The sequence below is a fragment of the Ovis canadensis genome, chromosome 12, assembly GCF_042477335.2.
Source record: "Ovis canadensis isolate MfBH-ARS-UI-01 breed Bighorn chromosome 12, ARS-UI_OviCan_v2, whole genome shotgun sequence".
Lineage (NCBI taxonomy): Eukaryota > Metazoa > Chordata > Mammalia > Artiodactyla > Bovidae > Ovis > Ovis canadensis.
The window spans coordinates 65,260,244-65,280,372 of NC_091256.1; the positions used below are offsets into that span (position 1 = coordinate 65,260,244).

The following is a 20,129-nucleotide window of genomic DNA, read 5'->3' on the forward strand; positions in this document are numbered from 1 at the left end:
ATGAGTGCCCAGAACCCATCCAGACTCCTGGACCTGGCAGGAAAGCACCTGCTGAGGGAAGATGCTTTGGCCTTTTCTGCTCTGGAGGATCTTCCCACAGAGCTCTTTCCACCCCTGTTCATGGAGGCATTCCACGCGAGACACATAGAGACCCTGAAGGCCATGGTGCAAGCCTGGCCCTTTGTCCGCCTGCCTCTGGGAGGCTTGATTGACATGCCTCATATGGGGCCTTTGCAAGCAGTGCTGGAAGCACTTGATGGTTTGCTGGCCCAGAAGGTTTATTCCAGGTGAGTGTGTTTAAGGCACCTTGATAAAATCTTGGATGTCCCAGAGGAGATAGGTGGGTTGAAAATGGGTGGGTGGAAGGGGGTCTGAAAATGGTAATGCAGAAGCCTTGTTGCTAAAGGAAGTACCTTCTGGAACTTGAAAAACATTTCCTACCTCCTCAAAGAGCCTTGAGATACTAAAGTGGAGAACCAGAAAGATTAAGAGGGGAAGGGGCATGGAGGATAGTGAGGCAGAGAGGGCAGTGAACAAGGCAGCACATGATGTCAGAAATGTTAAGTTACAGCACAGGTGGGCAGGATGTTGTTAAATTGTTAGGCTGTTTTTTCATCCTGTGTGTATTTTGATACATCCTCATCAATTTCCTTGTTCCTCTAGGAGGTGCAAACTGCGGGTGCTAGATTTACGGAATACCGGCCAGAACTTCTGGAGAATGTGGTCTGGAGCCAGCAGTTATGAGTGCTCGAGCTCAAGAATGTCACCAGTGGCTGAGCAGAGCTCAACGGCAAAGTGGCACTTGGCTCCACTGAAGATTTTTATAGACCTTTGCCTGAAGAAAAGGACCCTGGATAACTTTTTCACCTACCTTCTTAGGTGGGTGGAGCAGAGAAAAGCATCCGTACATCTCTGCTGTAAGAAGCTGATGATTGTTTCAATGCCAATGGAAAATATTGTGAAGGTCCTGAGCATGGTGCAGCTGGACTGTATCCAGGAGGTGCAAGTGAATTGCATTTGGCATCTCTCCACCCTGGCCACATTTGCTTCTCTCCTGGGAAAGATGAGTAATTTGCAGAGACTCTGTCTCTCCCCCATCCACCTGTCTGCCTTCACGAAGCAGGAGCAGGATCACCTTGTCCAAATTACCTCTCAGTTCCTGAGGCTTGGACACCTCCAGGATCTCCATCTGGACTCTCCCTCATTCCTTGAAGGCTTCCTGGACCAGATGCTCAGGTAGGAGTAGACCACTAGCTGGGTAACATTGAACACAACCCTAAAATGTCAAAAGCATTGTCTCCTTTGTTGCACTCTCCTTAAATGTGATATCCCATAACCACGCTAATCTAGGTAGAGGGTTAAACTGGCCTAGTGGCTCTTGTCAGAGAAGGCAATGGCACCCCACTCCAGTACTCTTTCTTGGAAAATCCCATGGATGGAGGAGCCTGGTAGGCTGCAGTCCATGGGGTCTCTGAGAGTTGGACAGGACTCAGTGACTTCACTTTCACTTTTCACTTTCATGCATTGGAGAAGGAAATGGCAACCCACTCCAGTGTTCTTGCCTAGAGAATCCCAGGGATGGAAGAGCCTGGTGGGCTGCCCTCTATGGGGTCGCAGAGTCAGACACGACTGAAGCGACTTAGCAGCAGCAGCAGCAGCAGCAGCAGTGGGACACCCTGCTGGGGAGGTACAGAGTACTGACTGGGATGTTTGCATCCCAGGGTTTATAATTTCCTCCTTTTGTGGAGGTGTCTATGTTGAAATGATAAAAATGGGTAAGGAAAAAGGACATTGAAGTGGGGAAACTACATCAGATCAGAGCATTCCTGAAGAGAAGCTCCATGTTTACAAGGTTTGTGCCCTCAGTGAACTTCTTCTAAACTCCCCATCAGTTCAGCTGCTCAGTTATGTCTGACTCTTTGGGACTACGTGAACTGCAGCATGCCAGGCGTCCATGTCCATCACCAACTCCCAGAGTTTACTCAAACTCATGCCATTGAGTCAGTGATACCATCCAACCATCTCATCCTGTGTCGTCCCCTTCTCCTCCTGCCTTCAATCTTTCCCAGCATCAGGGTCTTTTCAAATGAGTCAGTTCTTTGCATCAAGTGGCCAAAGTAACAGAGTTTCAGCTTCAACATCAGTCCTCCCAATGAATATTCAGTACTTATTTCTTTTAGGATTGACTAGTTGGATCTCCTTGCAGTCCAAGGGACTCTCAAGAGTCTTCTCCAACACCACAGTTCAAAAGCATCAATTCTTCAGCACTTTCTTCATAGTCCAACTCTCACATCCATACATGACTACTGGAAAAACCATAGCCTTGACTAGATGGACCTTTGTTGGCAAAGTAATGTCTCTGCTTTTTAATATGCTGTCTAGGTTGGTCATAACTCTTCTTCCAAGGAGCAAGCATCTTTTAATTTCATGGCTACAGTCACCATCTGCAGTGATTTTGGAGCCCCCCAAAATAAAGTCTGTCGCTGTTTCCGCTGTTTCCCCATCTATTTGCCATGAAGTGATGGGACCAGATGCCATGATCTTAGTTTCCTGAATGTTGAGTTTTAAGCCAAATTTTTCACTCTCCTCCTTCACTTTCATCAAGAGGTCTTTAGTTCTTCTTCACTTTCTGCCATAAGGGTGGTGTCATCTGTATATCTGAGGTTATTGGTATTTCTCCTGGCAATCTTGATCCAGCCTGTGCTTCATCCAGCCCAGCAATTCTCATGATGTACTCTATACATCATGTATAAGTTAAATAAGTTCTAATATTATTATATAATATAAATAATACAAGTTATATAAGCAGAGTGACAATATACAGCCTTGATGTACTTCTTTCCCTATTTGGAAACAGTCTGTTGTTCCATGTCCAGTTCTAACTGTTGCTTCCTGACCTGCACATAGATTTCTCAAGAAGCAGGTCAGGTGGTCTGGTATTCCCATCTCTTTCAGAATTTTCTTTCTTTTTTTTAAATGTTTAAATTAATTTATTTTACTTGGAGGCTAATTACTTTACAACATTGTAGTGGTTTTTGCCGTATATTCACATGAATCAGCCATAGGTGAACATGTGTTCCCCATCCTGAACCCCCCTCACCTCCCTTCCCATCCCATCTCTCATGGTCATCCCAGTGCACCAGCCGTGAGCACCTGTCTCATGAATCAAACTTGGACTGGCAATCTATTTCACATATGATAATATACATGTTTCAATGCTATTCTCTCAAATCATCCCACCCTCGCCTTCTCCCACTGAGTCCAAAAGTCTGTTCTTTACATCTGTGTCTCTTTTGCTGTCTTGCATATAGGGTCATCGTCATCATCTATGTATTAATATACTGTATTAGTGTTTTTCTTTCTGACTTACTTCACTCTGTATAATAGGCTCCAGTTTCATCCACCTCATTAGAACTGATTCAAATGTATTCTTGTTAATAGCTGAGTAATATTCCATTGCATATATGTACCACAACTTTCCTATTATTTGTCTGCTGATGGACATCTAGGTTGCTTCCATTTCCTGGCTATTGTAAACATTGGGGTACATGTGTCTCTTTCAATTCTGGTTTCCTTGGTATGTATGCCCAGGAGTGGGATTGCTGGGTCGGGCTGGGAGGGATTGGGGGCAGTAGGAGAAAGGGACGACCAAGGATGAGATGGCTGGATGGCATCACAGACTCGATGGACATGAGTCTGAGTGAACTCCAGGAGATGGTGATGAACAGGGAGGCCTGGCGTGCTGCGATTCATGGAGTTGCAAAGAGTCAGACATGACTGAGAGACTGAACTGAACTGAACTGATGGCAGTTCTATTTCCAGTTTTTTAAGGAATCTCCACACTGTCCTCCACAGTTTATTGTGATCCACACAGTCAAAGGCTTTGGCATAGTCAACAAAGCAGACGTTTTTCTGGAACTCTCTTGCTTTTTTCAGTGATCCAATGGATGCAGGCAATTTAATCTCTGGTTCCTCTGCCTTTTTGAAAACCAGCGTGAACATCTGGAAGTTCACGGTTCACATACTGTTGACGCCTGACTTGGAGAATTTTGAGCATTACTTTACTAGCATATGAGATGAGTGTAATTGTGCAGTAGTTTGGGCATTCTTTGGCATTGCCTTTCTTTGGGATTGGAATGAAAACTGACCTTTTCCAGTCCTGTGGCCACTGCTGAGTTTTCCAAATTTGTTGGCATATTGAGTGCAGCACTTTCACAGCATCATCTTTCAGGATTTGAAATAGCTCAACTGGAATTCCATCACCTCCTCTAGCTTTGTTCATAGTGATGCTTCCTAAGGCCCACTTGACTTCACATTCCAGGATGTCTGGCTCTAGGTGAGTGATCACTCCATCATGATTATCTGGATCATAAAGATCTTTTTTGTACAGTTCTTCTGTGTATTCTTGCCACCTCTTCTTAATATCTTCTGCTTCTGTTAGGTCCATACCATTTCTGTCCTTTATTGTGCCCATCTTTTCATGAAATGTTCCCTTGGTATCCCTGTCTATAATATGGTGTTTTGTGCTCCAGATACGTTAACTGATATATGGGAGAAGCATGGTTCTGGAGGTGATGTTTGTTAACTAAACTGAGAGAAAAGGGTAATAAAAAGTGATAGAAAGTCAGTAGATAATGCAAGGATATAAATGAGCCCCTCTAGAAGGCAACATATTTCATGTTGTGGGATCTTTTATAAGTTGATTCCTTATGTATATTTCCCTAGGACCTCACTTGATCAGAGATAGTGGCATCTAGAGTTCACACTTGGACTGAAGGAAGCCTTATCTGAAGTCATTTTTAAATCTCATCACCCAACACTAATATTCAGTGATGTCCACACTTAAAAGAGACTCTCTCTGGCTCTCCTCATAGCATGTTCTTATGCATTCCAGTATCTTCATTCATCCCCATAAGGAAGTAAAATATGTTGTACTCTGCTTGATAGATGAGAAGAGAGCACTCTCTAGATTCTGTGAAGTAACTCAGTCTCACAGTGAAGATGATAGGACTTAGCCTACAATGAGATGGACAATCAGTGTATTGACCCTCCAGAGATGGCCTGACTAACGTTAGTACCATAGAAACCATTTGTCTATCACCAGTATGCAACCTGGCACTTCAGTTTCCAAAAACTGTTTGGTTTCTCCCCAGGTGCCTGAAGTCCCCCTTGAACAACCTGTCAATAACCAACTGCTGGCTTACAGAATCAGACTTGACCCACCTGTCCCAGATCCCAAACATCAGTCAGCTAAAGGGCCTAGATCTGAGTGGTGTCACCATGACTGACTTTCGGCCTGAGCTCCTCCACATTCTGCTGGAGAAAGCTGAAGCCACCCTCCAGGAACTGGACTTAGATCTCTGTGGGATCCAGGACTCCCAGCTGGAGGCCATCTTGCCTGCCCTGAGCCGCTGCTCCCAGCTCAGGTACTTCAGCCTGTGTGAGAACTTCTTGTCCATGGCCGTTATGGAGAAGCTGCTGCGACACACCACTGGGCTGCCCTGCTTAACACAAGAACGTTATCCTGCCCCTCAGGAGAGTTACAGGTCTCAGGGTATTCTCTTGGAATCGAGACTTGCCCAGCTTCGGGCTCAGCTGTTGGAGATTCTGAGAGACTTAGGACGTCCCAGGATCATCTGGATTAGCCCCAGCCCCTGTCTTCACTGTGGTGAAAATATATGCTATCATTTGGAGCCCATTATATACAGCTGTACTGCCCCTGCCTAGAGAGTTGCCTCTATTAAAAGCTTTCTTCTGGACACTTGGAAACTGAAATCTAGAATATGAGGACATCATGAAGGGAAAAGAGAGCTGTGGTTTCAGACATCTTCTCAATGTGAATGGGAAAAGGAAAGGCAACAGTGGAGGGGGTATTCAGTATTTCAGGAGGAAATGTAGACTCTGGCAGGGATGGAACTTTCAGGGACATGGGCTTCTAGAATCTGAAATATGAACCTAGGTGAATACATGCTTGAGCCCCACATGTTGCAGTTATCCCTGGGGGAGATGGATGTACAGAAATGGTCAAGAATAAAGATACTTTCCTGGTGACCTAAATAGGAAGGAAATTTAAAACGAGAGTAGATACATGTATAGATATGATTCACTTTGTTGTATAGCAAGAAACTAATGGGACATTGTAAAGAAATCCTACTCCAATAAAAATTAATTATAAATAAATAAAGAGATGCTTATTGAAAACCAACTGCTGTTCTCCTTGATATATTATTGAGTGAGTGAGTGAAGTCTCCCAGTCCTGTCCGACTCTTTGAGACCTCGTGGGCTGTAGCCCACCAGGCTCCTCCTTCCATGGAATTCTCCAGGCAAGAATACTGGAGTGGGTTGCCATTTCCTTCTCCAGGGGATCTTCCCAAACCAGGGATCGAACCCCGGTCTCCCGCATTGCAGGCAGACGCTTTAACCTCTGAGCCACCAAGGAAGCCCGATATATTATTACATGTCCTAAATATTTCCAGTTTGTGATTAAAAAAAAAAAACAAAACACTGTGTTGTCCATGATTCAAAACCTTACATTCCTGAAATTTCTTTATTCTGTCTTCAGCATTTCTTACCTCCTTGCTCATTTCTTTGGCTGTTCAGTGGGTTAATATACACAAAGAGGAACATACTCAGTGTCCAGCAAACAACTGGAGTGAAGAGCTCTTTACAGGGCTTTCACTGCTGACTCAGGCCATGAGCTTGACATGGGTATTCATACTTCTATCAGTCGGTGTATAAGTTGCAGTTTCTTTCCTTTTTGTGTGCTTCACTGCCACAAGCACGGGTCCCCACTTCTGCAAGATGTTTTCCATACTACCAATAAACAATACTGGTTCTCGCCATTCCATGCCTATCATGGGTAAGTAGTGGTCCTTATGGATACAATCAAGTTGTGGCAAAACAAGCAAATTCTTTTTTTAAAAAATGTTAAATTAGCAAAAACATTTAACATGGATCTATTTGAATACCACATTCAAGAATTATACATTTTTGTTAATGGTCGTATCAGAATAGATAATTCCCATCACAAGTCTAGTCCCTCTCTATCAGAAAAATTAAGGATAGCTTGTCTGGACATCAGAACATCCAAATGTATAACAAATGTATGTTATATATTACATATAACTCATAGTCAGCTCTCCCTATCCTCAGTTCATCCTCCTCAGATTCAACCCAACTACATATTGTGTAAAACTAAATTTACTGTTTAAAAAAATCCTCATCTAAGTGACCCTGAGCAGTTGTTCAGGATTCACCTGATACATAGACACATACATATTTTGAGAAGAGGCTGACATGATTACAGAGGCTGAGCAGTCCCACTGGATGCTGTCTGTTGACTAAAGAACTGGGAAAGACTGTGATATAATTCAGACCTAGTCTTAAGGTTTAAAAGCAGCAGAAGTGATGGTGTAGCTCTGAGTCAAGGCTAAAAGACTGGGAACCAGGGAACCATTTGTGTATGTCCTGTAGTTTCAACGTTCATGAGCCAGAAGCTCTGGTATTCATGACTTAGAAGACAGGGAGAGCAGTAGCCCTCATTCCATTCAGGCCCCAGAAGATAAGATGATGCTCACCCACACTGGTGAGGGCTGATCTCTTGACTCTATATACTGATTTCAGTGCTAATCTCTTCCAGGAATAACCTTACAGATTCTCCCAGAATTAAGGTTTGACCTAAGATCTGGGCATCTCATCTCACAGTGATGTTGACACATAAATTTAACCCTCACAGTATGTCTAAACAAAATGCAGCCAAATAAAATGTAGCCAATCTCTGCTAAGGATTCAGTGGTTGCAATTGTTTATTCTGAGCAGTAGAGGGATATAGGGCTGGGAGGACCTTAGGCAGAGCTTCAGTTCCCCCGGCAATGAATATAATGATGCACACAGAGTTTATGGGAGTTTTAATAGGATCCAGCAAAATATTGCTTGTTGATGGCTTGGCTCTGGAGTTGTTGAGCAAGAACTCCATCATGCTTTTTTTGTTTGTTTGTTTGCAGTCTTCTCCTTCCTGGTGAATAGCATAAGTCTTCAACCTTTGTACTTACCTCTATTACTCACAATGGGGAGGAAAGCAAAATCCAGAGACAGAAATTGGACTCAAATATTGCATGTGATCACCAATGAATCAGGATTCACCCAAGCTGTTCCAGTAGCCAATGCAGAGGGGCTGGGGGTGGGAGGGCATAGGAGAGACTGGACTCATCTCCGGTGATAGACATTCTGAGCCTCAGGTTTTCTAGGCCACCTGCTGGTAGATCAGACCAGAGAATAGAAATCAATTTTGTAATCAGACTGTATACTCTAGAATTTTTAATAAATCTTTCTATCCTGGAACTTCTCTGTTCCCATCTGAGTTCCCAGTTGAACTTTCTGTTCCATGGTCCCAAAGCAGGGAGCCCGGATTCAATCACTGTCAGGGAACTAGATCTCATACGCTGCAGCTAAGTGTTCTCATGCCGCAACTAAAAATCCCTCAGGCTTCCCAGGTGACTCAGTGGCAAAGAATCTGCCTGCCAGTGCAGGAGACAGAGGAGACACGGGTTCGATCACTGGCTTTGGAAGAATCCTTGGAGAAAGAAATGGCAATCCACTCCAGTATTCTTGCCTGGAAATTTCAAAGATAGAGGAGCGTGGTAGGCTACAGTCCATAGGGTCCCAAGTTTCGGACACAACTCAGTACCAACACACACACAAACACACACACATACACAAGGACACAAGGAAGATCAAAGATGTTGTAGGCTGGACTAAGACCCGGCACAGCCAACTAATTAAATAAATAAAATTTTTAATGTACTCTCCTGTAATTGGCACTTGAGTATAAATACTTCCACAGTGACTTATATACTACATTTCTCTAAAGGTTATTGAGGTAATACAGTATTTTGAAGAAATCATGTGGGAAATTTAAAAACATTTTAAAGCTGCAAAAAATAAATTAGACTTTAAAATTGATTCTAACCATAAATAAGCAAGAATTTATTCTTTTTAAAAATATGTTCAGTTCAGTTCAGTCACTCAGTTGTGTACGATTCTTTGTGACCCCAGGGACCACAGCACGCGAGGCCTCCCTGTCCATCACCAACTCCGAGAGTTTACTCAAACTCATGTCCGTTGAGCTGGTGATGCCATCCAACCATCTCATACTCTGTCCTCCCCTTCTCCTCCTGCCTTCAATTTTTCCCAGCATCAGGGTCTTTTCCAGTGAATCAGTTCTTTGCATCAGGTGGCCAAAGTATTGGAGCTTCAGCTTCAGCATCAGTCCCTCCAATGAATATTCAGGTCTGATTTCCTTTAAGATTGACTGGTTGGATCTCCTTGCAGTCCAAGGGACTCTCAAGAGTCTTCTCCAACACCACAGTTCAAAAGCATAGATTCTTCAGCGCTCCGCTTTCTTCACAGTCCAACTCTTACATCCATACATGACTACTGGAAAAAACATAGCCTTGACTAGACAGATCTTTGTTGGCAAAGTAATGTCTCTGCTTTTTAATATGCTGTCTAGGTGGGTCATAACTTGCCTTCCAAGGAGTAAGCATCTTTTAATTTCATGGCTGCAATCACCATCTGCAGTGATTTTGGAGCCCAAAAAAATAAAGTCTGACACTGTTTCCACTGTTTCCCCATTTATTTCCCATGAAGTGATGGGACCAGATGCCATGATCTTCGTTTTCTGAATGTTGAGCTTTAAGCCAGCTTTTTCACTCTCCTCTTTCACTTTCATCGAGAGGCTCTTTAGTTCTTCTTCACTTTCTGCCATAAGGGTGGTGTCATCTGCATATCTGATGTTATTGATATTTCTCCTGGCAATCTTGATTCCAGCCTGTGCTTCATCCAGCCCAGCGTTTCTCATGATGTACTCTGCATATAAGCTAAATAAGCAGGGTGACAATATACACCTTGACATACTCCTTTTCCTATTTGGAACCAGTCTGTTGTTCCATGTCCAGTTCTAACTCTTGCTTCCTGACCTACATACAGATTCCTCAAAAGGCAGGTCAGGTGGTCTGGTATTCCCATCTCTTTCAGAATTTTCCACAGTTTATTGTGATTCACACAGTCAAAGTCTTTGTCATAGTCAGTAAAGCAGAAATAGATATTTTCCTGGAACTCTCTTGCTTTTGTGATGATCCAGCAGATGTTGGCAATTTGATCTCTGGTCCTCTGCCTTTTCTAAAACCAGATTGAACATTTGGAAGTTCATAGTTCACGTATTGTTGAAGCCTGGCTTGGAGAATTTTGAGCATTATTTTACTAGCGTGTAAGATGGGTGTAATTGTGTGGTAGTCTGAGCATTCTTTGGGATTGGAATGAAAATGGACCTTTTCCAGTCCTGTGGCCATTGCTAAGTTTTCCAAATTTGCTGGCATATTGAGTGCAGCACTTAACAAGATCATCTTTTAGGATTTGAAATAGCTCAACTGGAATTCCATCACCTCCACTAGCTTTGTTTGTAGTGATGCTTCCTAAGGCCCTCTTGACTTCACATTCTAGGATGTCTGGCTCTAGGTGAGTGATCACACCATTGTGATTATCTGGGTCGTGAAGATCTTTTTTGTATAGTTCCTCTGTGTATTCTTGCCACCTCTTCTTAATACCTTCTACTTCTGTTAGATCCATACCATTTCTGTCCTTTATTGAACCCATCTTTGCATGAAATGTTCCCTTGGTGTCTCTAATTTTCTTGACGAGATCTCTAGTCTTTCCCATTCTATTGTTTTCCTCTATTTCTTTGCATTGATCACTGAGGGAAGCTTTCTTATCTCTCCTTGCTATTCTTTGGAACTCTGCATTCATATGGGTATATCTTTCCTTTTCTCCTTTGCTGTTTGCTTCTCTTCTTTTCACAGCTATTTGTAAGGCCTCCTCAGACAGCCATTTTGCTTCTTTGTATTTCTTTTTCATGGGGATGGTCTTGATTCCTATCTCCTGTAAATGTCATGAACCTCCATCCATAGTTCATCAGACATTCTATCAGATCTAGTCCCTTAAATTTATTTCTCACTTCCACTGTATAATTGTAAGAGATTTGATTTAGGTCATACCTGAATGGTCTAGTGGTTTTCCCTACTTTCTTCAATTTAAGTCTGAATTTTAAGTCAAGGCTAAAGGCCTGAGAACCAGGGCACCAATTGTGTAGGGGCTGGAGTTCCCAGGTTCAGGAGCCAGAAATACCAGTATTTATGGCCAAGGAGAGAGGGAGAGCAGTAGCCCTTGTTCTATTCAGGCCCCCAGAAGGTAAGGCAATGCCCAGCCATACTGGTGAGGGCTGATCTCTTACTCAGTCTACTGATTCCACGCTAATCTTCTCCAGGAATTCCTTTGAAGATTCTCCCAGAATTAGTGTCTGACCTGAGACCTGGGCATTTCATCTCAGTGAAGCTGACACATAAATGTAACTTCCACAGTCCCTCTAAAGAAAATGCAGCCAAATAAAGTTTCCCTGCTAAGGATTCAGAGGCTGCAATTGTTTATTGTGGGGAGGAAGTGGATATAGGGCTGGGATTATAGTCTTAGGCAGAGCTTTGTTTCCCCCACAATGAAGGTAATGATACACACAATTTATGGGACGTTTAGTGGGATTCAGTGAGATATTGCTTCTTGAGGGCTTGGCTCTGGAGTTGCTGAGCAAGAACTCCTTACTATGTAAGACCTCCACAGTGCTTTTTTTTTCCCCCTCAGTCTTCTCCTTCCTAGTGAATAGCCTAAATCTTTATCCTGCTATTTTCACAAGAGGGAAGAAAGCAAAATCCAGGGACTGAAATTGGACTCACATATTACATGTGATCACCAATGAATCAGGGTTTACCTAAGCTGTTCCAGTAGCCAGTGCAGGGGAGCTGGGGGTGGAAGGAAATAAGAGAGACTGGATTCATCTTCAGTGATAGACATTCTGAGCTGTAGGTCCCCTAGGCCACCTGCTGGTTGATCAGACCAGAGAATAGAAATAAATTTTCTAATCAGGACTGTATACGTTAGAATTTTTAATGAAACTTGCTATCCTGGAACTTCCCTGGTGATCCAGTGGGTACAACTCCATGCTCCCAATGCAGGGGGCCTGGGTTGAATCACTGGTCAGGGAACTAGATCCCATATCCTGTAACTAAGTGTTCATATGCCACAAATAAAAGATCCCTTAGGGGCACAAGGGAGATCAAAGTTCCCGCAAGCATGATTAAGACCCAGCACAGCCAAATAATCAAAATAACAATTATTTTGAAAAAATTGGACTGACCTGTAAATGCTACTTGAGTACAAATATTTGCACAGTGACATAAACCTCCAATCCAGGAGATTTCGCCATTCCCCAGGATGATTGCTGAGGAGCTGGGGCAATGCAAGAAGCAGCCATCTGCCACCCCCTAAGGTAAACAAGGAAAGAAGAATTGGTTCCAGAGAGCTGAGGTACCTATGAAAGAATGAATTCAGTGAGCCAAGAGGCTTGCATCTTCCTCTACATAGAAAGCTGAATTCTCTAACTTTGTATCTGTTTATTTTTTTATTTTTATTTTTTTACTTTATTTTACTTTACAATACTGTATTGGTTTTGCCATACATTGACATGAATCCACCACGGGTGTACATGCGATCCCAAACATGAACCCCGCTCCCACCTCCCTCCCCACAACATCCCTCTGGGTCATCCCCATGCACCAGCCTCAAGCATGCTGTATCCTGCATCGGACATAGATTGGAGATTCGATTCTTACATGATAGTATACATGTTTCAGTGCCATTCTCCCAAATCATCCCACCCTCTCCCTCTCCCTCTGAGTCCAAAAGTCTGCTATACACATCTGTGTCTTTTTTTTGCTGTCTTGCATACAGGGACTATGGAGAACAGTGTGGAGATTCCTTAAAAAATTGCAAATAGAACTGCCTTAAGACCCAGCAATCCCACTGCTGGGCATACACACCGAGGAAACCAGAATTGAAAGAGACACATGTACCCCAATGTTCATCACAGCACTCTTTATAATAGCCAGGACATGAAAACAACCTAGATGTCCATCAGCAGATGAATGGATAAGAAAGCTGTGGTACATATACACAATGGAGTATTACTCAGCCATTAAAAAGAATACATTTGAATCAGTTCCGATGAGATGGATTAAACTGGAGCCGATTATACAGAGTGAAGTAAGCCAGAAAGAAAAACACCAATACAGTATACTAACACATATATATGGAATTTAGAAAGATGTTTATCTTTTTTTAACCTCACAGTAATCTTTGATGTTCAGACTGCCTGTTCCCTTTGTTACAAACTTGTATATAGCCTGACTTTCCCTGCCACCTCCTTGGTGCAGTTTTCTCAAAGTTTCTGAGATACTGTCTCCTGGGCTTGGGTTCTAAACACTCCCACCAAATAAAATAACTCTCTGCTTTCACATGGTGACTAACATTTTAGTTGATAGTTTCCATTTAATGCCTGGAACTCAGGTAGTGGGGACAGGATACTGTGGGTTAGAAAAATGTCTTGGAAGAGCATGTCAAATGACAAGAAATGCACAACCTAAAACATAACAAATATGTTTTATTTGTTGACTTTACAGAAGATTATAGCCAGAAAGGTGTCTTCTCAGATTGCTCTGAGGAACTGTTCAAAAGTTATAAAAGTGGAAAAAAAGTTATACTGTGGAGCCAGAGTTCATAATGTCATTTGCTGAAAAAAAAATTTTTTTCAGAAAATTTCAAAAGATTACTGCATATGATAAACATGATACATCTCAAATTAATGATTTTCATGCTTTTTAAAAATTGTTATTTATCTCTGTAATTATATTCATTTATTTACATTTTTTTTTGGCTGTGCTGGTTTTTCCTTGCTGAGGACAGCCTTTCTCTTGTTGTGGTGAGTAGGGTCAATTCTCTAGTTGAAATGCATTGGCTTCTCACTTTGCTGGCTTCTCTCATTGCAGATCATGGGCTCCAGGGCCTGTGGGCTTCATGGGTCCCATGCTCTCATTGAGTGCTCAGTAGTTGTGGGGCATGGGTTTAGTTGCTCCATAGCACGTGGAATCTTCCCGGACCAGGTATCCAACCTGTATCCCTTGCCCTGACAGGTAAATTCTTAACCACTGGACCACCAGGTAAGTTCCTTTTCGTGCTTTTTTTATGTGTGGAAAGAGGCAAGAGTCTGGTCTTATTGAACTTATCTGTATGATATGCATCTTAACTACTTCAGAACACCATCCTGTTTTCTCCTCCTTGAATTCCCCTTGGGGCATACTATCTTAGGAGGGTGGGGGCCTTCAGGGTTAATGGCTTTTTGGCTGCAGCATCCTTTGTTTACTGAAATAGCCAGTGAAATATTTGTTCTCAAGGAAAAGCTTAAGAGAAGACCAGAGTGGAGTGAGTTCAGTCACTCAGTCATTTCTGAGCTCTCATTTCGGAAGTCTGATTGAGGTCTGAGCAGTCCCTCAACCCCACCTGAGCTGGTAAATTATCAGCATTAGTTAACATGTTCTACCAATGCCAAGCATGCACTGAGTGATGAAACGCAGTCTGACATGACAGGAAGAGTTTTCCTGTTTGTTTTCTTTTGGTTAAAAAATTTCAGGCTTTCTTTTTGCCTCAAAGTGTAGCTTTGCCTTCCTCCTAAACATTTTGATTTTGACTTTGGCTTATATCATTTAAATGTCTCATAAAGCAGTTTTTATTGTTAATAAAAGACATATAACTGTTTGAAATTCTATATCTTGACATTTAAAGTTTTTACTTTATGCACAAATGGAATTCCTTTTAAAGGTACCTCCTATATTCTTCCCAGCAAAGTTAAGTTTGGGAACTTAGGATGGGAGCTGTGTTCCGCGTGAACTTCTGTCCCCATAATTTGGGCTGAACGTGACACTTTGAATGATTTCACCCAAGAGAAAGGGAGTCAACTTGTTCAGTCTCCTGATACAAAGGTGCAAGAGGGAAATGCATTAAGCAAACAATGGAAGGAAATGGAGGAGCTATTGGTTGCCTTGCTTTCCTCTTGGTACTTGTGAGATTCTTGCTCTAGTGCCAGAAGAGGCAGAGCTATGGCTTAGTGCCACCAAATATAGCCTGGAAGCCTGACAAACTGAGTTTCTTCCTTTCTGGTTCATCATTTCCAAGGTGATGACTTTGGCTCTGGTTTGATTTCCCTGAAGGATGGGGAGAGAGACCACTGTTATGGGTATGACTGACCTGAGAAGGATGCTTTGTTCCCTTGCATTTTCACAGGATTCCATTAAGAGAAGAGTCAGGATGAGTGCTCGCAACCCACCCAGACTTGTGAACTTGGCAGCAATGAGCCTGTTGAGAGATGAGGCCTTGGCCATCTGCTCTTTGGAGTATCTGCCCATGGAGCTCTACCCACCACTATTCATGGCCGCCTTCTCTCTCAGACACAGTGAGACTCTGATGGCCATGGTGCAAGCCTGGCCCTTTGCCCGCCTGCCTCTAGGGGGGCTGATGAAGAAGCCTCACCAAGAGACCTTAGAAGCAGTGCTGGATGGACTTGATGTCCTGCTGGCCCAGGAGGTTCACCCCAGGTGAGTCTGATCCAGGTAGCGTGGCAGGGTCTTGGATGTCCTGGAAGGGACTGCTGGTGTCAGGGAGAGTGAATGACCAAAGGGCAGACCAGAGACTTCTGAAAAAGCTCAGAAGCCTTGAGCACTGCTGAGATCACATTGGGAAATACCTTACAAAAGTGTACTAGGAAGGATGGAAGATGAAAAGGACTAGAGGAAAGTGAGCAAGAGAGGAAAGAGAAAAGACAGAAGGTGATAACAGGAATGTGAAGTAAAAGCAAAGATGGGAAGTTAGAATGTTGCCTAAATTCTGAGGCTGTAGTTTCATTCCGTGTGTATTTTAAAGAATCTTAGCAAATCTTCTGTTTCCCCATAGGAAGTGCAAACTGCGGGTGCTGGACTTGAGAAATACTGGCCAGGACTTCTGGAACATGTGGTCTGGAGACAAGTCCCATGTGTCCTCAAGTTCACTGATGGCATCAGTGGCTAAAGATATGTCAAGGACAAAGCACTCCTTGGCTCCCTTGGAGATGTATGTAGATCTTTGTCTCAAGGAAAAGACCTGGAGCAAACGTATCCCCTACCTCTTCTCGTGGGTGGAGCAGCGGAAAGGCTCCATACACTTGTGCTGTAGAAGATGAAGATTGTTTCAAGATCCAAAGAAACTATTAAGAAAGTTTTCTGAATAGTGAAGCTGGACTATATCCAGGAGGTGGAACTGAATTTCACCCAGAAGCTGTCCACCCTGGCCAAGTTTGCTCCTCTCCTGGGCAAGATGAGCAATGTTCAGAGACTCCTCCTCTCCCCCATTCATAGGTCTGCTGTTGAGGAACAGGACTATCAGGCTCTTCTGCAATTTGCCTTTCAGACCCTCAGGCTGCAATACCTCTGGGATATCTGTATGAAAGCTCCATCTTTCCTCGAAGGCCGCCTGAACCGGATGCTCAGGTGAGGGGAGCACCGCAGGCGAGAAACAGTGAACACAATAGTAACATATCAAATGCATTGTCTCATTTGCTGCACTACTGTGGTGTGTGGTAACACATAAGCGGAGCAATCAAGGTGTGAGAAAACTGGTATAGAAGCTCTGGAAAGAGACATCAGGGTAGGAAGCTACAAATTAAGGGGCATAGATGTAGTGCAGGCATGTATGTGATTTCGATATATCTCTGTTCAGGTAACAGGTTAGTGAAGGTGGCATTGACAAGGAAAAATCACATCAGACCTGAGCATTTCTTAAAAGAAACTCTGGTGACTAATCTGTGAACACAATTAGCCTGTCTTAAAGTCCCAGTCCCAAGTAAAAACCCAAGTAAGACTGTAGGTGTTGCGAGAGGGCATCAGAGGGCAGACACACTGAAACTATACTCACGGAAAACTAGTCAATCTAATCACATGGACCACAGCCTTGTCTAACTCAATGAAACTAAACCATGCTGTGTGGGGCCACCCAAGACTGGCAGGTCATGGTGGAGAGGTCTGACAGAATGTGGTCCACTGGAGAAGGGAATGGCAAAACACTTCAGTATTCTTCCCTTGAGAACACCATGAACAGTATGAAAAGGCAAAATGATAGGATACTGAAAGAGGAACTCCCCAGGTTGGTAGGTGCCCAATATGCTACTGGAGATCAGTGGAAAAACAACTCCAGAAAGAATGAAGGGATGGAGCCAAAGCAAAAACAATACCCAGTTGTGGATGTGACTGGTGATAGAAGCAAGGTCTGATGCTGTAAAGAGCAATATTGCATAGGAACCTGGAATGTCAGGTCCATGAATCAAGGCAAATTGGAAGTGGTCAAACAGGAGATGGCAAGAATGAACATCGACATTCTAGGAATCAGCGAACTAAAATGGACTGGAATGAGTGAATTTAACTCAGGTTACCATTTTATCTACCACTGTAGGCAGGATTCCCTTAGAAGAAATGGAGTAGCCATCATGGTCAACAAAAGAGTCTGAAATGCAGTACTTGGATGCAATATCAAAACCGACAGAATGATCTCTGTTCATTTCCAAGCCAAACCATTCAATATCATAGTAATCCAAGTCTATGCCCCAACCAGTAAGGCTGAAGAAGCTGAAGTTGAATGGTTCTATGAAGACCTACAAGACCTTTTAGAAGTAACACCCTCCAAAAAAATGTCCTTTTCATTATAGGGGACTGGAATGCAAAACTAGGAAGTCAAGAAACACCTGGAGTAACAGGCAAATTTGGCCTTGGAATATGGAATGAAGCAGGACAAAGGCTAATAGAGTTTTTCCAAGAGAACACACTGGTCATAGCAAACACACTGTTCCAACAACACAAGAGAAAACTCTACACATGGACATCACCAGATGGTCAACACCGAAATCAGATCTATTATATTCTTTTCAGCCAAAGATGGAGAAGCTCTAAACAGTCAGCAAAAACAAGACTGGGAGCTGACTATGCCTCAGATCATGAACTCCTTCATGCCAAATTCAGACTTAAATTGAAGAAAGTAGGGAAAACCACTAGACCATTCAGGTATGACCTAAATCAAATCCCTTATGCTTATACAGTGGAAGTGAGAAATAGATTTAAGGGTCTAGATCTGATAGACAGAGTGCCTGATGAACTATGGATGGAGGTTTGTGACATTGTACAGGAGACAGGAATCAAGACCATCCCCAAGAAAAAGAAATACAAAGAAGCAAAATAGCTGTCTGGGGAAGCCTTACAAATAGCTGTGAAAAGAAGAGAAGCAAAAAGCAAAGGAGAAGAGGAAAGATATAAGCATCTGAATGCAGAGTTCCAAAGAATAGCAAGGAGAGATAAGAAAGCCTTCCTCAGTGATCAATGCAAAGAAATAGAGGAAAATAACAGAATAGGAAAGACTAGAGATCTCTTCAAGAAAACTAGAGATACCAAGGGAACATTTCATGCAAAGATGGGTTCAATAAAGGACAGAAATTTTATGGACCTAACAGGAGCAGAAGATATTAAGAAGACGTGGCAAGAATACACAGAAGAACTGTACATAAAAAATCTTCATGACCCAGATAATCACGATGGTGTGATTACTCACCTAGAGCCAGACATCCTGGAATGCGAAGTCAAGTGGTCCTTAGAAAGCATCACTATGAACAAAGCTAGTGGAGGTGATGGAATTCCAGTTGAGCTATTTCAAATCCTGAAAGATGATCTTGTGTAAGTGCTGCACTCAATATGCCAGCAAATTTGGAAAACTCAACAGTGACCACAGGACTGGAAAAGGTCAGTTTTCATTCCCAACCCCAAAGAAAGGCAATGCCAAAGAATGCTCAAACTACCACACAATTGCACTCATCTCACACACTAGCAAAGTAATGCTCAAAATTCTCCAAGCCAGGCTTCAGCAATATGTGAACCATGAATTTCCAGATGTTCAAGCTGGTTTTAGAAAAGGCAGAGGAACCAGAGATCAAATTGCCAACATCCGCTGGATCATGAAAAAGCAAGAGAGTTCCAGAAAAACATCTATTTGTACTTTATTGACTATGCCAAAGCCTTTGACTGTGTGGATCACAATAAACTGTGGAAAATTCTGAAAGAGATGGGAATACCAGACCACCTGACCTGCTTCTTAAGAAACCTATATGCAGGTCAGGAAGCTACAGTTAGAACTGGACATGGAACAACAGACTGGTTCCAAATAGGGAAAGGAGTACGGCAAGGCTGTATATTGTCACCCTGCTTATTTAACTTATATGCAGAGTACATCATGAGAAATGCTGGGCTGGAAGAAGCACAAGCTGAAATCAAGATTGCCAGGAGAAATATCAATAACCTCAGATATTCAGATGACACCACCCTTCTGAGAGAAAGTGAACAGGAATGAAAAAGCCTCTTGATGAATGTGAAAGTGGAGAGTAAAAAAGTTGGCCTAAAACTCAACATTAGAAAACTAAGATCATGGCATCTGGTCCCATCACTTCATGGGAAATAGATGGGGAAACAGTGTAAACAGTGTCAGACTTTATTTTGGGGGCTCCAAAATCACTGTAGATGGTGATTGCAGCCAGAAACTTAAAAGACACTTACTCCTTGGAAGAAAAGTTATGACCAACCTAGATAGCATCTTTAGAAGCAGAGACATTACTTTGCCAACAAAGATCTGTCTAGTCAAGGCTATGGTTTTTCCAGTGGTCATGTATGGATGTGAGAGTTGGACTGTGAAGAAAGTTGAGCACTGAAGAATTGGTGCTTTTGAACTGTGGTGTTGGAGAAGACTCTTGAGAGTCCCTTGGATTGCAAGGAGATCCAACCAGTCCATTCTAAAGGAGATCAGTCCTGGGTGTTCTTTGGAAGGAATGATGCTAAAGCTGAAAGTCCAGTACTTTGGCCATCTTATGCGAAGAATTGATTCATTAGAAAATTCTCTGATGCCTGGAGGGATTGAGGGCAGGAGGGGAAGGGGACGACAGAGGAAGAGATGGCTGGATGGTATCACTGACTCTGTGGACGTGAGTTTGAGTGAACTCTGGGAGTTGGTGATAGACAGGGAACCTGGAGTGCTACAATTCATGGGATCACAAAGAGTTGGACACAACTGAGCGACTGAACTGAACTTCAAGTCCCAGTCTGTAAAGGTGGTCTCACATTTCATATAATGTA

The 20,129-nt window shown here is 42.9% G+C and overlaps 1 protein-coding gene across 1 annotated transcript; it reads left to right on the top strand.

Moving 5' to 3' along the window:
- LOC138415847 (PRAME family member 12-like) lies at positions 1 to 5,727 on the top strand. The gene is made up of 3 exons (XM_069544392.1): positions 1 to 287; positions 664 to 1,236; positions 5,154 to 5,727. Exons 1-3 carry the CDS (start codon positions 1 to 3, stop codon positions 5,725 to 5,727), a joined length of 1,434 nt encoding a protein of 477 aa, XP_069400493.1.
- Positions 5,728 to 20,129: the final 14,402 nt, after the last annotated feature.